Raw genomic sequence first — 17852 nt, 5'->3', positions numbered from 1 at the left:
CAGCCCCGTTCCCAGCGCAGCCCTGCACAGGGTGCCTGGCACTCCTGGGCCAGCCCACGCAGACAAGGCCAGGCTGGGCACAGAGCCCAAGTGCCCCCAGGGACACCTCCCTGAGCCATGAGGGGACCAGCGTGTGCAGCTGGCACGGGGTGGAAGTGACAGATATGGGACATTTCCACACAAAAGCAGAAGTCCAGTGGGAATTTAGCCCAGTGGGAATTTTTCCTGCAGCTAAGTTTACGAGACACCTGGGGAGAAGCCTCCTCTCTGCTGAACACCCAACCCACAGGACAAATCAATGCCCAAAACACTGACTGCCACCCAGTGAGAGACACTGCAAAACGTGAAAACTTTAAAAACAAGTTTTCTCTGTTCAGCATCTCTGGAAAAGTAATCAGGGCACTTCTGTTCAGGCAACTCACTTCAGGCACCATAATGTGAATACTTTAGTCTTGGTCTCTAGGATGTGTGGCACGATCAAAGGAAATGCCTCAAACAGTGCCTGAGCAAAGCACTGCTCTTGGGCTCGCTGCTCCAGCTGCCTCCTAATCTATGTACAGCTCACCAGCAATGCTGGAGTACGATTAGCCAGCATCAAAAATACCACATAGCAATGTGGTGTGCAACTGAGGAACTCAAGAAATGTCCCCACAGTGCTATCTCACAGACACCCAGACTGTGTGGTGATTATTTAGTTATTAAGGTTTTAATTAAATCCCTGCATGCACAAACATGTGCTAAGGACTGCCTACATAGCAACAGCAAGGCATAAAGATGAATACAGGATTTTTGTTTTGAAAGCTGAAAAAAATCATTAACAAACACAATTAACTCCAGCAGCTAAAGGAGTTAGCTGCAACTCATTGCAAAAACACACTAAAGGTGTGTGCAGGGAAGTCCTCTCTTCTGGGACATGGTCCCCTTCATGGTCCCCATGTGCTGTCACTGTCCCCTGAGCTTCTGATGCAGGGGCAGCCCAGCAGCAGCTGACACAGCCCAGTGGCACCAAATCTGTGCCAATTCCACACCTGCCCAGCACTGCAGGGAAGAGCTGGCCCTGGATATTTATTATGGTCAAACCTGAGAGTGCTGAGAACCTGTTCTTTCCCTGCTAGGGCTGAACTTGTTCCTTCAATGAACAGGACTCGAGTCTGAGATGCTGGTGGTTGCTCAGACAGCAAGATGTGTTTTTGTGAAGGGGAATTTCCCTGGAAACACTGAGAAGCTCAACCTGGAGAAATGGGCTCTTGAAGCTCAAGTGCTCTTACAACCCTGATACTGAAAGGCTGCCAGGAGCACCAGCTTAGGATCATTTCTGCTTTGAAGGGAAAGCAGTGTTAGTCACAACTCCTAGTATCACCTGTGTACCTGCTTACCAAAATCATTCCTATGTTGGTTTTACTTTTATGTACTAGTTTTACTTTAAATTTCAGTGCAGAACTGTGAGTTCTACAGTCCAAATTTTACCTTTTCCTTCTGTAGAAATTACTGTTGTTTTTAACCTATATTCTCCTTCTTCTCTGATGGCCAAATGTGAGTTCAGACTCTGTTAACAGAATCTCAGCAGTTAAATGAAACATATTTAAAAAAAAAAAACACACTTGAAAGCAATTATTCTTACTGAACACCACATACAAGTTTCTTTTTTTTTGTACTCATTCAGTGTTGTTCTACTCTAAGACTTCAGGAAGCATTGGACACACAGAACTTCAGAATTCTCCTCCCTCTAAATATAAGCAGACTAGAAAAATATTTTCCAGTATTTTCTTCCTGATTAATTAACCTGAACCATTGATTATAAACAAACTGAACTTAGTGTCCTCAATTCTGCTATTACTGCAGTAGTGCAAGTCTCGACTTATAGTTAATAAATTGCTACATCTGTAGATGTAAACAAATAAAATGTGGGCTTGAGCACGAGGATCTGACACATGATTGACCCAGGTGTGAGAACAGAGGGTTCTTATCCAAACACCCTAAATCAGGAGTACACATTTACTTGAAAACTACAGACACTGGTGAGAAAACATTTCACTGATATTTTGAATATTCATTTGATGATCTGTTATTGCATGCTTATTTATCACTATACAGACTTACAACTTTGCTTTTATAATATTTCTATGCTCATGGCCAAAAGTCTACCAACATGCAGAACAAGAACAAATTGTTCTCTTTGTGTATGGTGAATTGCTCTCTGGCATCACTCATCCTTTTCTGCAATTTATGACATAAGTGTTTTACTGCAATTTTCTATTTAAAAAAAATTTTATGCCAGAATTAATCACAGTTTGACTTAAAACAGTTCAATTGAAAACAAATGTTAATTACCAAGTGACTTGTGACACCCAGAAAAAAAATGGGATGATTCTTTTACAAGCTATATTTAACCAACGGTCAAAACCCACAATTTCCAGCAGTCACCTATTTTTCTTACTAGAAAGAATCTGAAAAATCCTTTGATGTCTTTTTCTGAGATGGTGGTAAAATGCAGTGGCTCACATAATAAAAAGCTGAAAGACATCAGTAGCCTATTTTCCTTGAAAGATGAGATAACACCTAAAATCTGACTGCCTTTTGATGATGGAGCTGGGGCCCTGGCTGGCAGTGTCACGAGACATTTCTCTGTACTGCCTTTTATGCAGTGACCTATTAGCCTCGGCCTATTTCCTTACAGAACAATGCCCAATTAATAAAGCCCTCAAACCTGGCATTTCATTAAGGGGTGAGGGATCAAACTGACCATATAGATTGATCTGTTCTCTCAGGCCAGAAACTTTAGGCTGTGCTTGATACATGTTCTTGTATCTATGGAAAAAAATGGAGTTTTACATGGGTTGCTGGTCAAGGATCACTGCAAGCAATAATCTCCTAGATAAAACAGATTCTCACTCACTGACATACATTTGGAGCACTTGCACTGAACTGAATTTACCCAACTTCAGACCTAAGAGCTTCTTAGAAGTTTTTAATTGAAATTACTAAAGTCACTATACACTTACTGAACCAAAGAGATAATAAGCTACACCCCATTAGAACTGTTCCAGAGTTTGAGACAAGATCTTATAAACTGTCTACACCCTTCCACTCTTAAGTACTTCCATCACAATCCACACACTGCATTTTTGCTTTTTAATCTTTTTTTTTTTTGCACCCAATGCCTACAAATGCCCACTCCTCCCCCAGAGCTCATTCTCCAGGATGCTGTTCAGAAGTGCATGTAGTCATGTGCTGACCTCAGCAGACCCTCCCAGCTCAACCCCAGAGCACTGCGTGGTGTTGTTCAAAGAAGCATTGGCACAACAGAAAAAAACCAAAACACTGAACTGTGGTGTCCTCATTGCTCCTGGCTTTTGGCTGCCTGTGGATCATCCTGCCCAGGCACGAGCACAAACAGCTCCTCAGCTGCCTTTTGGTGTGGCCAGTTTCAGCAGTGGTGACTTCCCACATATTTACGAGCAGCTGCATGGGATCAGCTCGCCATGGAACCTGCCTAGAAGGCATGATGACAAAAATTAGTTTTCTATCCACTACAGCTTTAATTTATGATTCGCTGACTTTTGGAACAGCTTTTCATAACTCATCTCACAAAAATATCTCACAGAAGTCAGCATATGTTTTTGTTTCTATATAACCATGCAGGTAGAAGCTTGTGATTCTGCTTTGTTCCTTCATCCATGACATCAAGGTTTTTAAGGTCAAGAATAAATCTTCTCACACAGCCAGCTGAAACCATCAGCATTGCCCTCCACACCCTTCATGATAATGCCCACATTTCACTTTCCTTATCCATACCACAGCCTCAAACTCTCCAGGAAGCTGAAAGCAATTTTACTGGCCAGAGGACACTGACCAGAGTTTTGTAAAGCTGTCATCATTTTAGGTCTTCTCAAATATACCTGAATTTCACTGTTCCTTCACCTTCTCTCTCAAGATATCCACTGCAATATTCAGGCCTGTATTCAGGGGTGAATTGCCAAATGTTACAAGAGTAACTGAAAGCCTCCCCTGTCCTAATTTTGGAAACTCAACAGGTTTTAATATTTCAAATAAGATTCCATTTTAATTTGGAGTATTTAGCAGTCCTGAAATGAGCATGTTTTACTTGCCCACACCTGTATCTATTTACATGCTGGGCTAAACTCACCTGATCAATGAGATGAGGCAGAATTTAAGGCTTGATAACTCTACAGAAGCTGCATACAGGGCAGCACAGTGCAAACTTCCTGAATAGGGAGAAAAATAAATATGTGTAGTTGAGGAAAAAGCCAGTTCCTTGTAGCAGCCCGGTCCTTAATTTTGACTGTTCTTGATGTGATAACTCAAAAAGCTCACCTAGGACAGAAGACTGGTGTTTTAGACTTTGCTGTTTTAGCATGCTAGCAGGATTAGATAGGCTATAGATTAGAAAACAAATAAATTGGATGGCAATGACAGGGGGGTGTAGTCATGCAAAGAAATGCTGCAGAAATCAAAGTTTGGTTCTGATAAGAAGCTAAGAGAAGAAAAATATTCCTTCTGCAGTATTGATTTTCTGAAGTACTGCAGTGCTCTGGTGGAAGTCAATGTGTGAGTGCCTGTGGGACACAGGACAGGCATTGGTAGAAGAGTTTGGGATGTGTTTCTTAAGGCACTTGCAACTGTTGAGGTGGATTTTGAGCTCAACAGAACTCATTTTAACTGAGACTCATTAAGGCCAAAATTTCCTTAAAATGCTAGTGCTGACAGTCCCTGCCAAACATGCTCATGGTACACAGACCAGCCAAGTGCTCCATTACCCTCTACAGAGGCTCTTCCCTCTCCTGGATCATAAGGACATCATTAGACATAAGGTTCAGGATTAAATGGACAATTGATCTCACCCACTGCACAGCTGCTGCAGGTCTGCAAGGCATGACACTTTTGTATTAAACATAGTTATCACAAACAGGAGTTGATGAATGGAGGGAAATGCATACCTGCTATGGAGCACGAAATACCTTTATACAGAGATAATTCTGTTTGTTAGGTTCCCAGAGAAATGTGCAGTTTCACTGCCAACAGACTGGCAAAAAAACATCTCCAACTAATGTTACAAAAAACAGGGGTAACACAATATGGGAAATTTTCCCCTCAATATGCCCATTTCCCTTCTGTGGTAGCCATAAGAGTACAGAACAATCAGCACTGTTCCTAAAGCCTCCCTCTGCTTTTTCAAACAGGCCATGTGCCTGTGAACAGCTCTGCTGAGGGCAGGCAGTGCCCACAGCCCAGCAGAGCAGCAGCTGAGCTGAGGCAGCCAGGCCCTTGGGGGCTGCTCTTGGGGTCTCTTCTACACTGGAGAGACCAAACAAACCTTTCCACCACCCCAAATATCCACTCGAGGAGAAATTAAAGAGTAACTTTAAGACAACACCAGGTGTAATTTGTAACAAGCTCCAAAAGGAAACACTGCTCTAGATGGTGTCAATGGAGAGAAATGCATCCTGAATGCTTAAAATGACTAATTCATTCCATATAGATTGTACAGTTTAAATACTTTCTATTGGTTTGCATTTAAATAAGCCAGTAAACATTCCTCTTTAAAGACCTGCAGCTGGTCTCTACTTTGTATTACCCTCACATAAACAGATTTCTGCTTTGGTATTGGTGAGATGATCTCTCCTTGCCAAATATCTTATTAAGACACTCAAACCATGCAACTATGAATTTGTTTTAATTTCCAGAATTTTCTGCAGTTCCATGATCTAAAATTAACTTAACAAAACCAAGAACAACAGTTAATTCATTCCTTGAACGTTGAATAACAGGAGATACAAAATTCTTTGTAATGCAATTTGGTGGAAAATGAATTCTAAACTAAAATACAGAGAAAAATAAGTAACTGCATTAGTGGTAGTTCAGGTGGTAAATAAGCAGCCAGCCCTACACATCCATCTTCTGTACTGTTATGTGAGAAATTCCAGAGCATATCCATACACACAAGTAGCAAAAGCACAACTCAAACTGCCCAGATCATGAAGCAATGAAAAAAACTAAAACTGGTATTTTTATTGCTAAAATTATTATTTTACTGGTAAAGTAGCTGGTTTCAGCTACTAAACTTTGAAGCAAGTTTGGGGCATATTCTCTGTTTTTCATTGTAAGTAGGAGGACTAAAAGTCATACTGCAGAAAAGCAGGCAAGCTAGATATGGTCACACAATTCAATAGGCTGGATCTTCATGGAAAGATTGACAGTAAGAGTCCCACTGGACTGAACCACAGTTTTCACATTCTATAATTGACACAAGTTGTAAATATTTGCAACCCAGAAATAAAGACGATGACACTGTGGTTCTCACTTCACTGCTTTTAGAGTATTTTTGACTTGATCAGGATTAGGAGCAAGCTGCCAATGCAGTTGTAATTATCACTCCAATCAGAATTACCAAACCTAAGCAGATGCAAGTACAGATTAAGGATCTTTTTGAAAAATAACCCTATGCTGTCCATACTTAAAGAACAGAGCTAAGTGCATTAGCAGAATGCATTGATGACACATAAAAAATGGCTGTATTGAGAGCATGTGCCTGAGAAAAAAGCAGAGCCTGTGAGTTCCATAAAGAAGGGATCACCTTTTCACTGTACACAGCAGTGTTTTGGGACTGACCCACAAATACACAGACCCTCCAAACATTTCCAATGACTGATATTTGCTAGATGTGAGTTAACTAAAGACTTTGCAATGCCCTAGGTGTAAGGGAGGCCAAGCTTTGCAGAATAAGGCAGCAAGGGCTTATTTGACAAAACTGTGGACATGGGATATTCCTCAATACCCCTCTGTACATGTGAAATGTCCAGCTCCTCACTGTGAGAGGGATTCAGATTAGCATGCCAATTAAAAAAATTATAAAGCAGTAAACTATTTCTAATTATGTCAGTTTGACGAACTTTACCCCTAGAATCACAGAATTGGTGAGGCTGGAAAAGAGCTCTAAGATCACCAAGTCCAGCCATGAACTCTGCAGCACCACACTGTGTACCACTAAGCCATGTCCTCAGGTGATGCATTCCTGTGTCTCCTGAACACCTCCAGGAGCACAGTAACAAAACAACAGGCGTGGAAGACGATGTCCCTGAGACTCTGCCTGCTTTGGAAGTCAGCAGCCTGTCCCTGCACACACAGAGATGCCCTGCTGCCAGCCACGGGCAGGGTGAGCAGATATTGTGGGGAGTGCTTGGGGCCCTTTGCTGTGTGAGCACAGCTCCCTCCCAGCCGCAGCACAGGCTGGTGCTGGCTCACACACACCCCTCTGCTGAGCACGGCTGCTGCTCTGCCAAACTGCTCTTCTTTCCAGCTAATAAAATTGCCTCCCAGCTGATAACAGCCTAGCAATATAAAGTACTCGGTTGTTAGCCGCTGTTGTGACAAATAATACCATTCTGCTGACAACCCCATTTTTTCCAATACAAACCTACTTGAACTGTTTATTATTGACATATGGGACTGCTCTACCATTATCTAATTTTAAAAAACACATAGTAAACAGCAATAGTGAGCCTGACAGCATTCTTACTGCTTTAGCAAAGCTAAATCAAAATCCAAAGCAACCTCCTTTTATTGCCAGCACAGTCCTGTCAGGCTCTCTTAAGTAAAAAAGAAACACCTACACTGTAGGACTACTATAAGATTCATTTCCTGGCAGAGGCTACTTTGTGTTTGCTTTCCAACTACAGCCCACACTACTTAAAAGCCTTCTCAAAACCAGTACCAGGAAGGCTGTCCGGGCATTTCTCTGTGCCAAGATTGCTAAGTTTTAAACTGTTAGGGACCTATTTAAATTGACAACACAGTTCAAGCATTAGTGTACACACAGTAGTAAAGCTGCACCAGGATCGCAGAGGTGGGGAGTGTGCAACAATTACTGCCTCTCATAAAAGATACAAAGTTGGTTCTGCAAATTAAGGCTCCATTTTGCCAAGAATCTATTGAAATCATGTATAAAGAACTAGCAGTGTATGTATATTCCTGCCCCAAATGCTATTTGCTCAGGCAAAAACACATGTGGGTGCACTGAGCCTTTCTTCATATAAATTTCCAATTTTCACTCACTAATGAATCAATCTTACACAGAAAACTAGACCAGTACTAGGTACAACTTCCTTATTCATCAGAAGGACCTGGAATACTCCCTTCATTGTGTTTAGTAATATTTTTAATATTTTTTTTAGATATTAGATTTAGATATTATTTAGATATTATAGATATTTCAATCTATAACTAAAAGATATCAAAGAAATTCAAATAATATTCAGATTTCTTCAAGGGCACTGAACAGGCTGGAGTAGAATAGGTTAGTACAGTTTTGTCTGTCCTCTGGGGAACAAGCAAGAACCGCTGAAAGGAGGTTACTCAAATAAATTGCATTTCCACAGTACAAAAACACCCAGGCACAGCTTGTTTCTGTCCTAGATAATGAGGTGACACAGTACAGCAGTTAGTGCTTTTGTCCAGTTCGAGAATTAATCCATATTACACAGACACAAAAGAAGATATTTGACCTCACTTGTCCCCAAAGCAGTGTAATTTGCCTAGATATTAAAGTGCTAGTGATGTGTATTTAATGAGAATTCTTTTTGCATGTTTATTATCCAGTGACATTTAGGAGGTCAGCCTGATAATTCAGTTATGGCCTCTGTCTTGCTACTTTATTTAATGTAAAGGAAAATGTGATGTGACCCAGGTTGCATTTAACTAGGAGTAACAACAGAATTGAGCTCATACATGGTCTCATAAAAAGCACAGGGAAGTGGAGCAGACCCAGCCATTACTGAGGGGGAAAGGCAGGGAGCCTGAGCTGAGCAGCCTCATACACTTCCCTGTCTTGCTATTTCATGTAATGTTCATCTATCAAACATGAACGAGCTCCACGGGCTGTGTCTCAAACTAGCAGAGGGTCATTCAAGCTCTGACAAAGCCAGGAGAGCCCTGAGCTCAAACCCTTACCCAAAATTAGTCCAAACCCAACCACAGCCCCTCCAAACAGAGTCCCCCCTAACCAGCCCCAGCTCTGCACACTCAGTAAAGCACTGTGCTCCTTCCTCTGCTGTCTCCAAGCTGCACAGCCAGGCCTCTTTCTTCCTAGTGCACAACAGAGACCTGAGAGTCTCCTGCCTCAAGGGGGGCTGGCTGTGCCTGCACTGCTCTTCTGAGCACCAGGGGCACAGAGGCTGCAGGACTGTGACCTGCTGCTTTATCTCAAACAAGCAGCCCAGGAGCAGAGCTCCTTCTGCCTCAGACATAAAGGGCTTTCAGGAGGGGAGGGACAGGCATGGAGTGAAGATTTATGTTCTTCCTTGTGATGACCACTTCATCTGTGCATAACACATGAGCCCGTGTTCCTCCTAGAGCTCCTTGCTTCACGCTCCCATCTTTGTTTATTTTATTTAAAGCTTTCACTTCTGAGCTTTGAGGCTAGAGATCAAACAAATAAAAGGGAATTTGGAAGCTGCAATGTCTGATCTACATTCTACTCAGAAGTTAAACTAAAAATTGCCCCCAAGCCAATACACAGGCACTCATTTTGGAGACCATTTGGTAGGATATAATACAGTCAATTTCCCTCCCAGGAGGTCAGGATGAAGATCCTTGTTTATTACTTCACCATCTAAGGCACTGAACTTAAATTTAGAAGACCTGAAATTAAGTTTTCATATTTAATTTCACAGCTGTCACACGACTCAACAAAGTCAGTTATTGTTCTTGTGTCATTTATCTGTCTCAAACACTTGGACTACAAACTTCCTGAGACAGAGACACCGTGTGTTTCACTCAGTGATGCTCCTGCATCCCCCTACTCTACCCAGTGAAAACCAGGAGTACTTCCAAACAGTAACAACTCTGCACACTGCTCACCCCAATTATTCTCCTACAGTGTAAAATTCCACTTGTGTACAAGCATTTAAACTAAAAGCTCAATATAATTTCATTTAGAACCACATGGACAGCTGCTTCTGTGATAGTGTTAGAAATGGTCTTGCCAGCAGATCTTTGTCTCCTTACAGCACAAATCCCATTTTCTAGGTTTCCACTTCAGTTCACCTTGCTGGCAGACAAGCAGTAACCTTTCTGACTCATGAGACCACAGTACCCAGTTTTTATATGGTTGTTTAAACATCGCAGATAAAATTCTGCTTAAGTAGCTAATATTTGTGGCATATTTGTCAATTTTCCAGTTGTTCTGCATCTATTGCCTTATATACCATAATGCTGACACAAACTTCAGCCAAATACTATTTCTGAAGATGTCTAAAACAATGGATTTTTTATTTCTACCCAGTTTGTCAGATGAGACTCTCTGCTCTTCAGACAATCTCAGTAACAGACACATTTATCCTAATAAATTCATGTTTCAGTTCACTTAGAAGATGTAAAAAATCACACTTTTCCGTGGTGCATGACGGGCAGCACTTGAAGTCAACAAGAGCCCTGCAGGCACATCCCAATGTAGCATTTGATCTGTAATCATGTTTATTGGAATCCAAGTACATTGAGGCCCTCACTACACTGAAAGTATTGGGAAGATTTCTATTGCAAGGAAAATAGGATTAGAGGCCAATTCATGCAGGACACTGTAGCTAGTGCCATGCCATCAGCTCTCAGGCAGAGCTCTCCAGTGTCTTAAATGAGGACGTTTCTTAATCACTGATAGCAAATCCATTGTTCGACCACATTTCTGCTTTCATACAGATGAAATATCCCTGTGTACAATGAAAAGACTTAGAAATGCTAAATACTTTAAATGTATTAGACTATTCAATTACTACACACAGATTTGGTGCAAGTACTTATCTGTATGTGTTACAGCTCAAAATAGGATAATGAGGTGTATGTATTACACTGCTATGCAGATGTAACTCAGACAGCAACACAAGGTTAGGTCCTGAGTCTTAAACACCACGTGAACAAAGATTTACTTGGATTTGTTGGCCCTACTGTGTGGAAAACCAGTTGTGACACTGCCTCAGAAGGGTGGACCTGAAACAGTGTTTCTAGTTCCCAGAAGTAAATAAAAGGAAAAAAAGCCATTTCCTATAAAGCAACTGCATTCTTCATACAATAATACAATAATTACTGTACCTAATGTAGCTCTAAAGAGCACCACTTTAACATACAAATGGAAAACGCAGAAGGTCTAAGATGTCATTTTCTTTTAGGATGTTTTGAAGAAAGTTTAGTGCTTATCCAACCTGAGTGGCAGCACTGGAGACCCCTTCTTCCCTTTCCTCACAAAAACAGGTGATACTCCTGCAAGTCCTCATCACACTGACTGCCACATTTTATCCAGATCTCTATCCAGATTCATGGCTAGGGAAGACTTCTTGCCTCTGCACCAAGCTCTCTTTCTGCTTCAGACCAAATCCCTGGCTCAGACAGCCTTTCTGAAATAAATGGGGACTGGGACAGCAGCAATCTGCTTCACAGAAGCAACCAAAGAGACATCTTGTGGTGACAAGACTCAAACAGTTCTGGTCCAAAGGGCACCTGCATCAGGAAGTTTTGAGGGTCAAGTCCCTCAGCTGCAAATCTCCTAAGCCATGCTGTGATTGACGTTCTATTGATTCGTAATTACAGGCAGCTCCAAACTACCACAGGTACAAAAATTACAACAAACCAGGGAGAAGCCTGTTATTCAGGGAGGTCTTGATTCAAGCAGAGTAAAAAGGCATTAATTCTACAAGAGGACCAGACCAAAGTACACAATTTATCACCTTCCTCTTATGGGGACAAAAGCAGGTGCTGGTTTACACCTTATTAAGTCAGTACAGGAACAGGAGCAGTCTGACTTGGCTTTCTCAGCACTGGAGCTGCCACGGAGTGGCACTGTTCACAGAGAGCAGTGTGCCCAGCAGGGAGCTCACAGCATCAAGTTTTGGTTTAGCCAGTCTGGTAGCTCTCAGCATCAGTTTCCACCTGGAGACCCCCACTAGATGTTTTTCTGTATTCTGCTACCTTTTTCACTGATTTGCATCACTCCATTACTTCCACTGCTGGCCACAACGCTACCGGTTTATTTTCAGAATTTAATGCAGCCTAGAAATGATGCAGAAGTGCCATATCCCAAACCACAGACATGTAAAAAATCGGGACAGACAGCAGTTTAGCTGATCTGGGCAGGAGGTCTTGCCCTAACGGGCATGTGTGACATGCTGTCTTGGCGGCACACGCTCACATCCATCTGTTGACGTGGAACTGAGCCCACTGCACTTCCACCGTCCTGGTTTTAGCTCATATGCACCACATAAGCTCTGGGTTCAGCAGGCAGGGTGCACAGTGCTGCAAGTCCTAAACACAACCTCTAGTGTCAGCATGGAATTCTTGCTGTCATCAGAGTGGAGAGGAAACATGAAAACACCACTTAGCCCTGGGGTCCCAGGAGGAAAGCAAATCTTTCCAAACAAAAAAAAAAATAATAGATCATGAGCATTACAGTGTCTGGTTTAATTTCTGGGGGCCAGTGGATACAGCAAAAGCAAAATGAATTTCTTTAAATGCCCTCAAGCACCTGTAGTTAAGATCTCAGGAACTGTCACCTTATCTTCCACTAGACACCAATGAACAACCAGCTTAGTCTTGGGAACGATAAGGAGTAAAATCTAGCTTTCACATGTATTTCTACAGAAGAAAGAAATTATTCAGAAAACAGGAAAAGGTAGTAGCTAGATAAAATACAACACCTGTAAAGCACCAGCAGGTCACAGTGACCCATATAGGAATGATTTCCATTACTGTGAGCCAAAACCTGCAACTGTTTGCCCAGAAAGTGTGAAGAGGTATCAGGAAGAAGTGTGAACTTCCCTGCATGAAGATTATGAATCTGCGTCAGAAGGGACTCAGCAGAGAGGGGAGTTCAGGGCCTTCCCTGAATAGTCAGTGGCATAAAACTGTTTCACTTCTTCCACAGATAACTTGGCAGGGACTTTTGTTCAACATTAACTAAGTGACAGTGGCTGAGAGGAGAGCTGAAGCCCAGCCAGAACAGCACCACACCTCCGAAGCTCGAAACACTTTTGCAATGCACATTTAAGAGTAAGTTCTTCGTCCCAGACATTCCTGTCATTGGATAAATAAAGGTTTATAGCTGCCTTCTCTGGCAAACTGCAATATGGTAATGTGGCATTAATAACTTAATACAGTATTAACTGATAGACAATCAGTATTAGCATGATGTTTACATTTTGAAAACATTATAGAGCACTGTATCTCCAACTCTTAGCCTGCCATTAATTCAGATGTGGACCTCATTACACAGCAATTGACATTTCCCTTCTGAATCTGCATCCTGCTCTGCACAGGCCTCATATCTGCGTGGGACAACCAGCCCTGTAAGCCACTCTACAAATCGAAATTCTCTGCAGAACATCCATGGTGCTTTGCTCTCCTGAGGCTGGAGTTACCTTTTCGAACACCGTACCCAAAAAGCTGCAAGGGTGTTCTGAACGTGGGGCCCCCCAGTGCACCTGCCAAAGAGATGCAGGTCCCAGCCTGGTACTCGCACCCATCTCCCCATCCCCGTGCCTCTGTTCACTCCCGTCCAGGCTGGGCCGAGGCACCAGCCCCGGCCCTTGGGACAACCCGAGGACACTTTGCCGGACTTGGGCGCGATTACCCAGCTCCGGGGCCGCAGCCAGAGTGCCCCCACGGCAGAGGGGTCACGGTGCCCGACGCGGGAGCGAGTGCCAGTCCCGGGGCTCAGAGAACGGGGGTCCCGTCCCTCCCGCCGCCCTACCTGACCCGTGCTGCTGGCGGAGGATGGCGGCCTGCCCGGGCGGCGGCGAGGCCGAGGAGGCGGCGGCGGCGGCCGTGGAGGCGGTGGCGGCGGCGCTGGTGCCCCCGGGGGCCGGGGCGGGCGGCGGGCGCTTGGCGGGGCCGGGCGGCGGCGTGGGGCGGGCGGCAGGGCCGTGGCGCCGCGGGGCCGCCCCGCTCTGGATGTGCGACACCGCCTCGGCCGCCTGCACGTCGGGCGGGGCGAAGCGGGACAGGACGCGCAGCAGCGCCTGAGCCTTGTGCTCCTGCGTCTCGTCGTCGCTGTAGTCCGACACGCGGCACTGGTAGACGCCCTCGTCCTGCCGCCGCACGCCCGACAGGCGCAGCCGGTGCGAGATGTCATTGCCCTGGACGCGGACCGTCTGCAAGAGAGCACGGCCGGCACGGCCTCAGCGGCGGCAGCGACCCTGCTCCTGCCCAAGCGCCGTGCCCCTCGTTGCCGGGAGCACGGGCCGGGGCTGCTTCCCCCACACGGGCACCTCGCTGCTATAGCCTCACCTCACGGGGGCTATCCGGAACCAGCCGCGGGCCACATCGTTCCCACCCATCTCCCAGCTGTCACCACCCCCCACGGCTGTTCTCTCGTCCCCCGGCGGCTCCCAGGCCCGGGCAGCCCCCAGGAACCCTCCCCACCCTCCCCGGGGTCGCCCCCGCCGGCTGCAGCGAGCCAAGCCCGGCCGGGCTCAGTGTCCCCGCTCCGGCTCCACGGAGCTGCCTTGTGTGTCCCAGCACCGCGGAGAGGGGAGCAGGGACAGCCGGCCGCATCACAGGGAAAGGGGAGCGTTCCCTGCAGGACAGCCAGAGAAGGGGGTCGCCTCAGGGGAATGGGGGTTGCAGAAGGCTGGGGGTAAAAAAAGCAAGATTCTCTTCTGATTTGGCCCACAGTCCTTTTCCAACGGGGCTAAGGAAGGGCTGTAAGGCAAGCGTCACCTCCTCTGGATTTGCAAGGAATGAGACGTGACTGCAAAAGCAGCAACAGATGGTAACAACGTCTTGAGGCACGGCACACTGAGGAGGGGAAAGGCGCCACACTCCCGCCGTGCTGCAGGAGCGCGGCTGCCAGTGAGACCAGCTGCATTCGTGTGTCAGGAAATGAGGGGGGCATGCAGTAAACCCCACGTGCGTGGGAGGAGGGGTGTGCACCCATCTCGAGCTGCACTTACGCTGATTTTGGTTGCATCCTTATTTGCTACCTAAAAGAACAGAAAAAAAGGGCAATTAGACTTGCTACCTAAAAGAACAGAAAAAAGGGCAGATGCGCTGCCAGCACATCTACAGGATGCTCATACTCCCACCCCGGTGGAAAGATAGGACATGGATAGATGCAACTTTCTCCACTTGCCATTCACACAGCCCGTGTGGCTCAGGGCAGCTCCCCAGATGATGGGGTAGGCAGCAAACCAGTGCTCAGCCGGGGGGGACTGTTCTGGTAAAGTTCCCATGCTGCCCCACAGAAACGCTGCCTTCCCCAAGGGTGTGAACAACAGCCAAAGAAAAGCTTGTTGCATGCTCTGCTGGTCACAGTCACTGACAAACACTGGGGAAGACGCGTTACCAGCAGCGCAGCAGGGAAGGGCTCAGGCAAGCTGGATCCTGCGTGGCTCAGGGCAAAGCTTCAGTCCTGAAACACCCTGGGAGCAGGTATCACACAGCAGGTTTCATATTTGGTTATGTTTTTGTCTCCAGCCAACCACTGTAAACCTAAGTGATGCCTCAGACCTCACTGATACGCCTCTCGGGGAGACGGTCATCATTCTCCAGGCTTGCTCTGTCATCATTTATTGTAAAAGCAGCTCACAGTTTTTATATAAGGTTAAAGAAGACATTTAAATCCAAGCGATTTATTTCCCAGTCTGACAACTGACTTACACTTTCCCCAGCTAGGCGGCATCGCATTAGCTCAGTGTCTATATGCTTTGCATCTCTATTTGAGCTCTGCAGGAAAACAAGCGTGCCACAGAGAGGGGAGCTGGCACAGGCACAGAGGCTGCCGCGGGCCACCCTGCTGGCACAGAGGACGGGGGCTGGAGAGGATGACATGCCCTGCACAGTAGGGCAACACAGCCTCAAAGTCCTGCTTTACCCCGCTCCTTGTGCAACCCTGCAAGTTGTCTTTGCTCTGGTCGGGGGGGGCTGTAGAATGAACTGGCTTATGCTGGGGAAATGCAGCTGAAAAATTTAGACTAAAGCCTACCCTCACACCAAGCGGCTTCCGAGGGGGAAGGGAAAAGGCACGCAAGATTTAACTCTGCTTCATGCATTTTAATTGCTACATCTGACTGAAAACATCTTGCTGAGCTTCAGATATGGACACAATGTGGACATGTACAAGTAACTGTGTGTTGGTGGTTGCAGATGGATACCACACTAATGTACCAACAGAGAGGTGTATCCCTCCTGCCTTTCTCTGCACTATCAGTGAGCAGAAGCTCTCTCACCTTTTACAGTGATTCCTAGCTCAGTCCACAGAAACACTGGTTTTTGCTTGTCCACACTTCATACTACAGCTTTTCTTGGGACCTCATTGCTGATTTTGCAGTGGAACATTTATCATTTTCTGTTTACAGTCCTTAAAGCATTGATGTTTTCCCCTGACATAAAGTCCCTCATGGTGCATGCCCTGTACTCCTGCATTCCTCAGAGGGCCTGGGCACACTGCTGATTCCTGCTGGTGGCTGGCATTGGGCAGAAGCAGCACGCTGGGAATGCTGAGTTTATTCTGATCCCTGCCTAAGCATGTTGCATTTGATAAAGAGATATATCTCCATAGCAATGTATTACCTTGCTCCTGCTGCCGGGGACACTGATGGCTAATTCGTGTGCAAGTTCTCTGGCTGGTTCTTTAAGGTACCACCACTGGATTTCCAAGGAGTAAGAGGTGGATCCGCTGGCTCGGAAAGCACAAGGCATCTCAATATCATCTCCCTCCCTAACAGTCACATCTTTGGGAACTTCAGTAAAGGTAGCTGGGAGGGGAAGATAGAGTTACAAGGGCTGGTTAACGAGAGATATAAAGACAAAATCAGTCCTTTTCAGTCTAACGTGAGCTGCTTCAGCTCAAGAGCTAAGCGCTGACCGCGACACAGGTTTCCTGGAGCCCAAGGATCCCAGGGTAAGCGGAGCATCCAGGACTGCGCACCCTGGGCAGGGCCGAGCCGGCCCCCGTCACCCCGCAGCCGTGGCTTCAATGGAAAGTTTGAAGAGGACTTTAAAACTCCCCAGTCCTTCTAAGAAAGCCCTCGGCTTGATCCAGAGCCAGCGGTGTCCCGCTGTCCCCTCCCGCCGAGCGGCGCGGGGACCGTCCAGGGCTGCGCGCCCGCCGCGCCCCGCTCCGTTCCGCTCCGTGCTGCCGGCAGCTGCGGCCCAACAGTGCCACCTTGTTCTGCCACAGCCCGCCCGGGCAGCTCCCTGCCCCCAGCCCCGGCTGGGAACGCCGCCGGGGAGGCCGGGCCTGGCTGCAGCTCGGCTGCGGACGGGCGGCCCCGCAGCCCCGACGGCCCCGCAGCCTCTCGCCAGCAAGTTGTGCCCGGAGCGGCGCATCGCCGCGGGAAGAGGACGAAGTTTCCTACTCACCGGTGACAATGAACAGCAGAGGAGCGTTGAACATCAGGTAACAAAGGGTGCAGAACAGCCCCCGACTTTCCATCGCATCAATGTGGGCTGCGGGCGGGGACCTGGCTGGGGGCGCAGCCGGGCACGCCTCAATCCATCGCACACAGCGGGCCGGGGCAGGGCTCCTTCCCAAAAAGCCAAAGCCTCCCGGCTAACCTCGGTTTGCGGAGAAGCAAATATAAAATCCACAGCCGGCTGCTCAAACTCGCTCGCAGGTGGAAGCGACGTTTCTGGGAATGCAGCAATAAATCGCGTCCCGCTCCTTCGCTCCACCGCGGGCGGGATTCAACTGCCCGGCGCTGTCTGGGGGCTCCCGCAGCCCGAGAGCGAGGAGCCGACTCCGGGCGCCTCTCCGAGCCCCATCCCACGGAGCGCCCGGAGCTCGCCGCGTGCTCCAGCGAGGCGGCGGCGGGGACGAACCTCCCCTCCCCTCCTTCCTGCGCCCGGGCAGC

General features: G+C 46.7%; 1 protein-coding gene across 1 annotated transcript in view; it reads right to left on the bottom strand.

Annotated features, from left to right (window-relative positions):
* The window catches only part of VSTM2B (V-set and transmembrane domain containing 2B), a 20079-nt gene extending 2233 nt beyond the window's left edge, over positions 1–17846 (bottom strand). Inside the window, exons 1-4 of the mRNA XM_033517210.1 lie at positions 17362–17846; positions 16570–16754; positions 14952–14981; positions 13751–14150 (exon numbers count right to left, since the gene is read on the bottom strand). Coding sequence (XP_033373101.1) covers positions 13751–14150; positions 14952–14981; positions 16570–16754; positions 17362–17434 — 688 coding nt within the window. The 5' untranslated portion in view covers positions 17435–17846. The remainder of the gene's footprint in view (positions 1–13750; positions 14151–14951; positions 14982–16569; positions 16755–17361) is intronic.
* Positions 17847–17852: the final 6 nt, after the last annotated feature.

Source organism: Parus major, chromosome 11 (assembly GCF_001522545.3).
Source record: "Parus major isolate Abel chromosome 11, Parus_major1.1, whole genome shotgun sequence".
NCBI classification, from domain to species: Eukaryota; Metazoa; Chordata; class Aves; order Passeriformes; family Paridae; genus Parus; species Parus major.
This window is presented reverse-complemented; position numbering and strand designations above follow the sequence as displayed.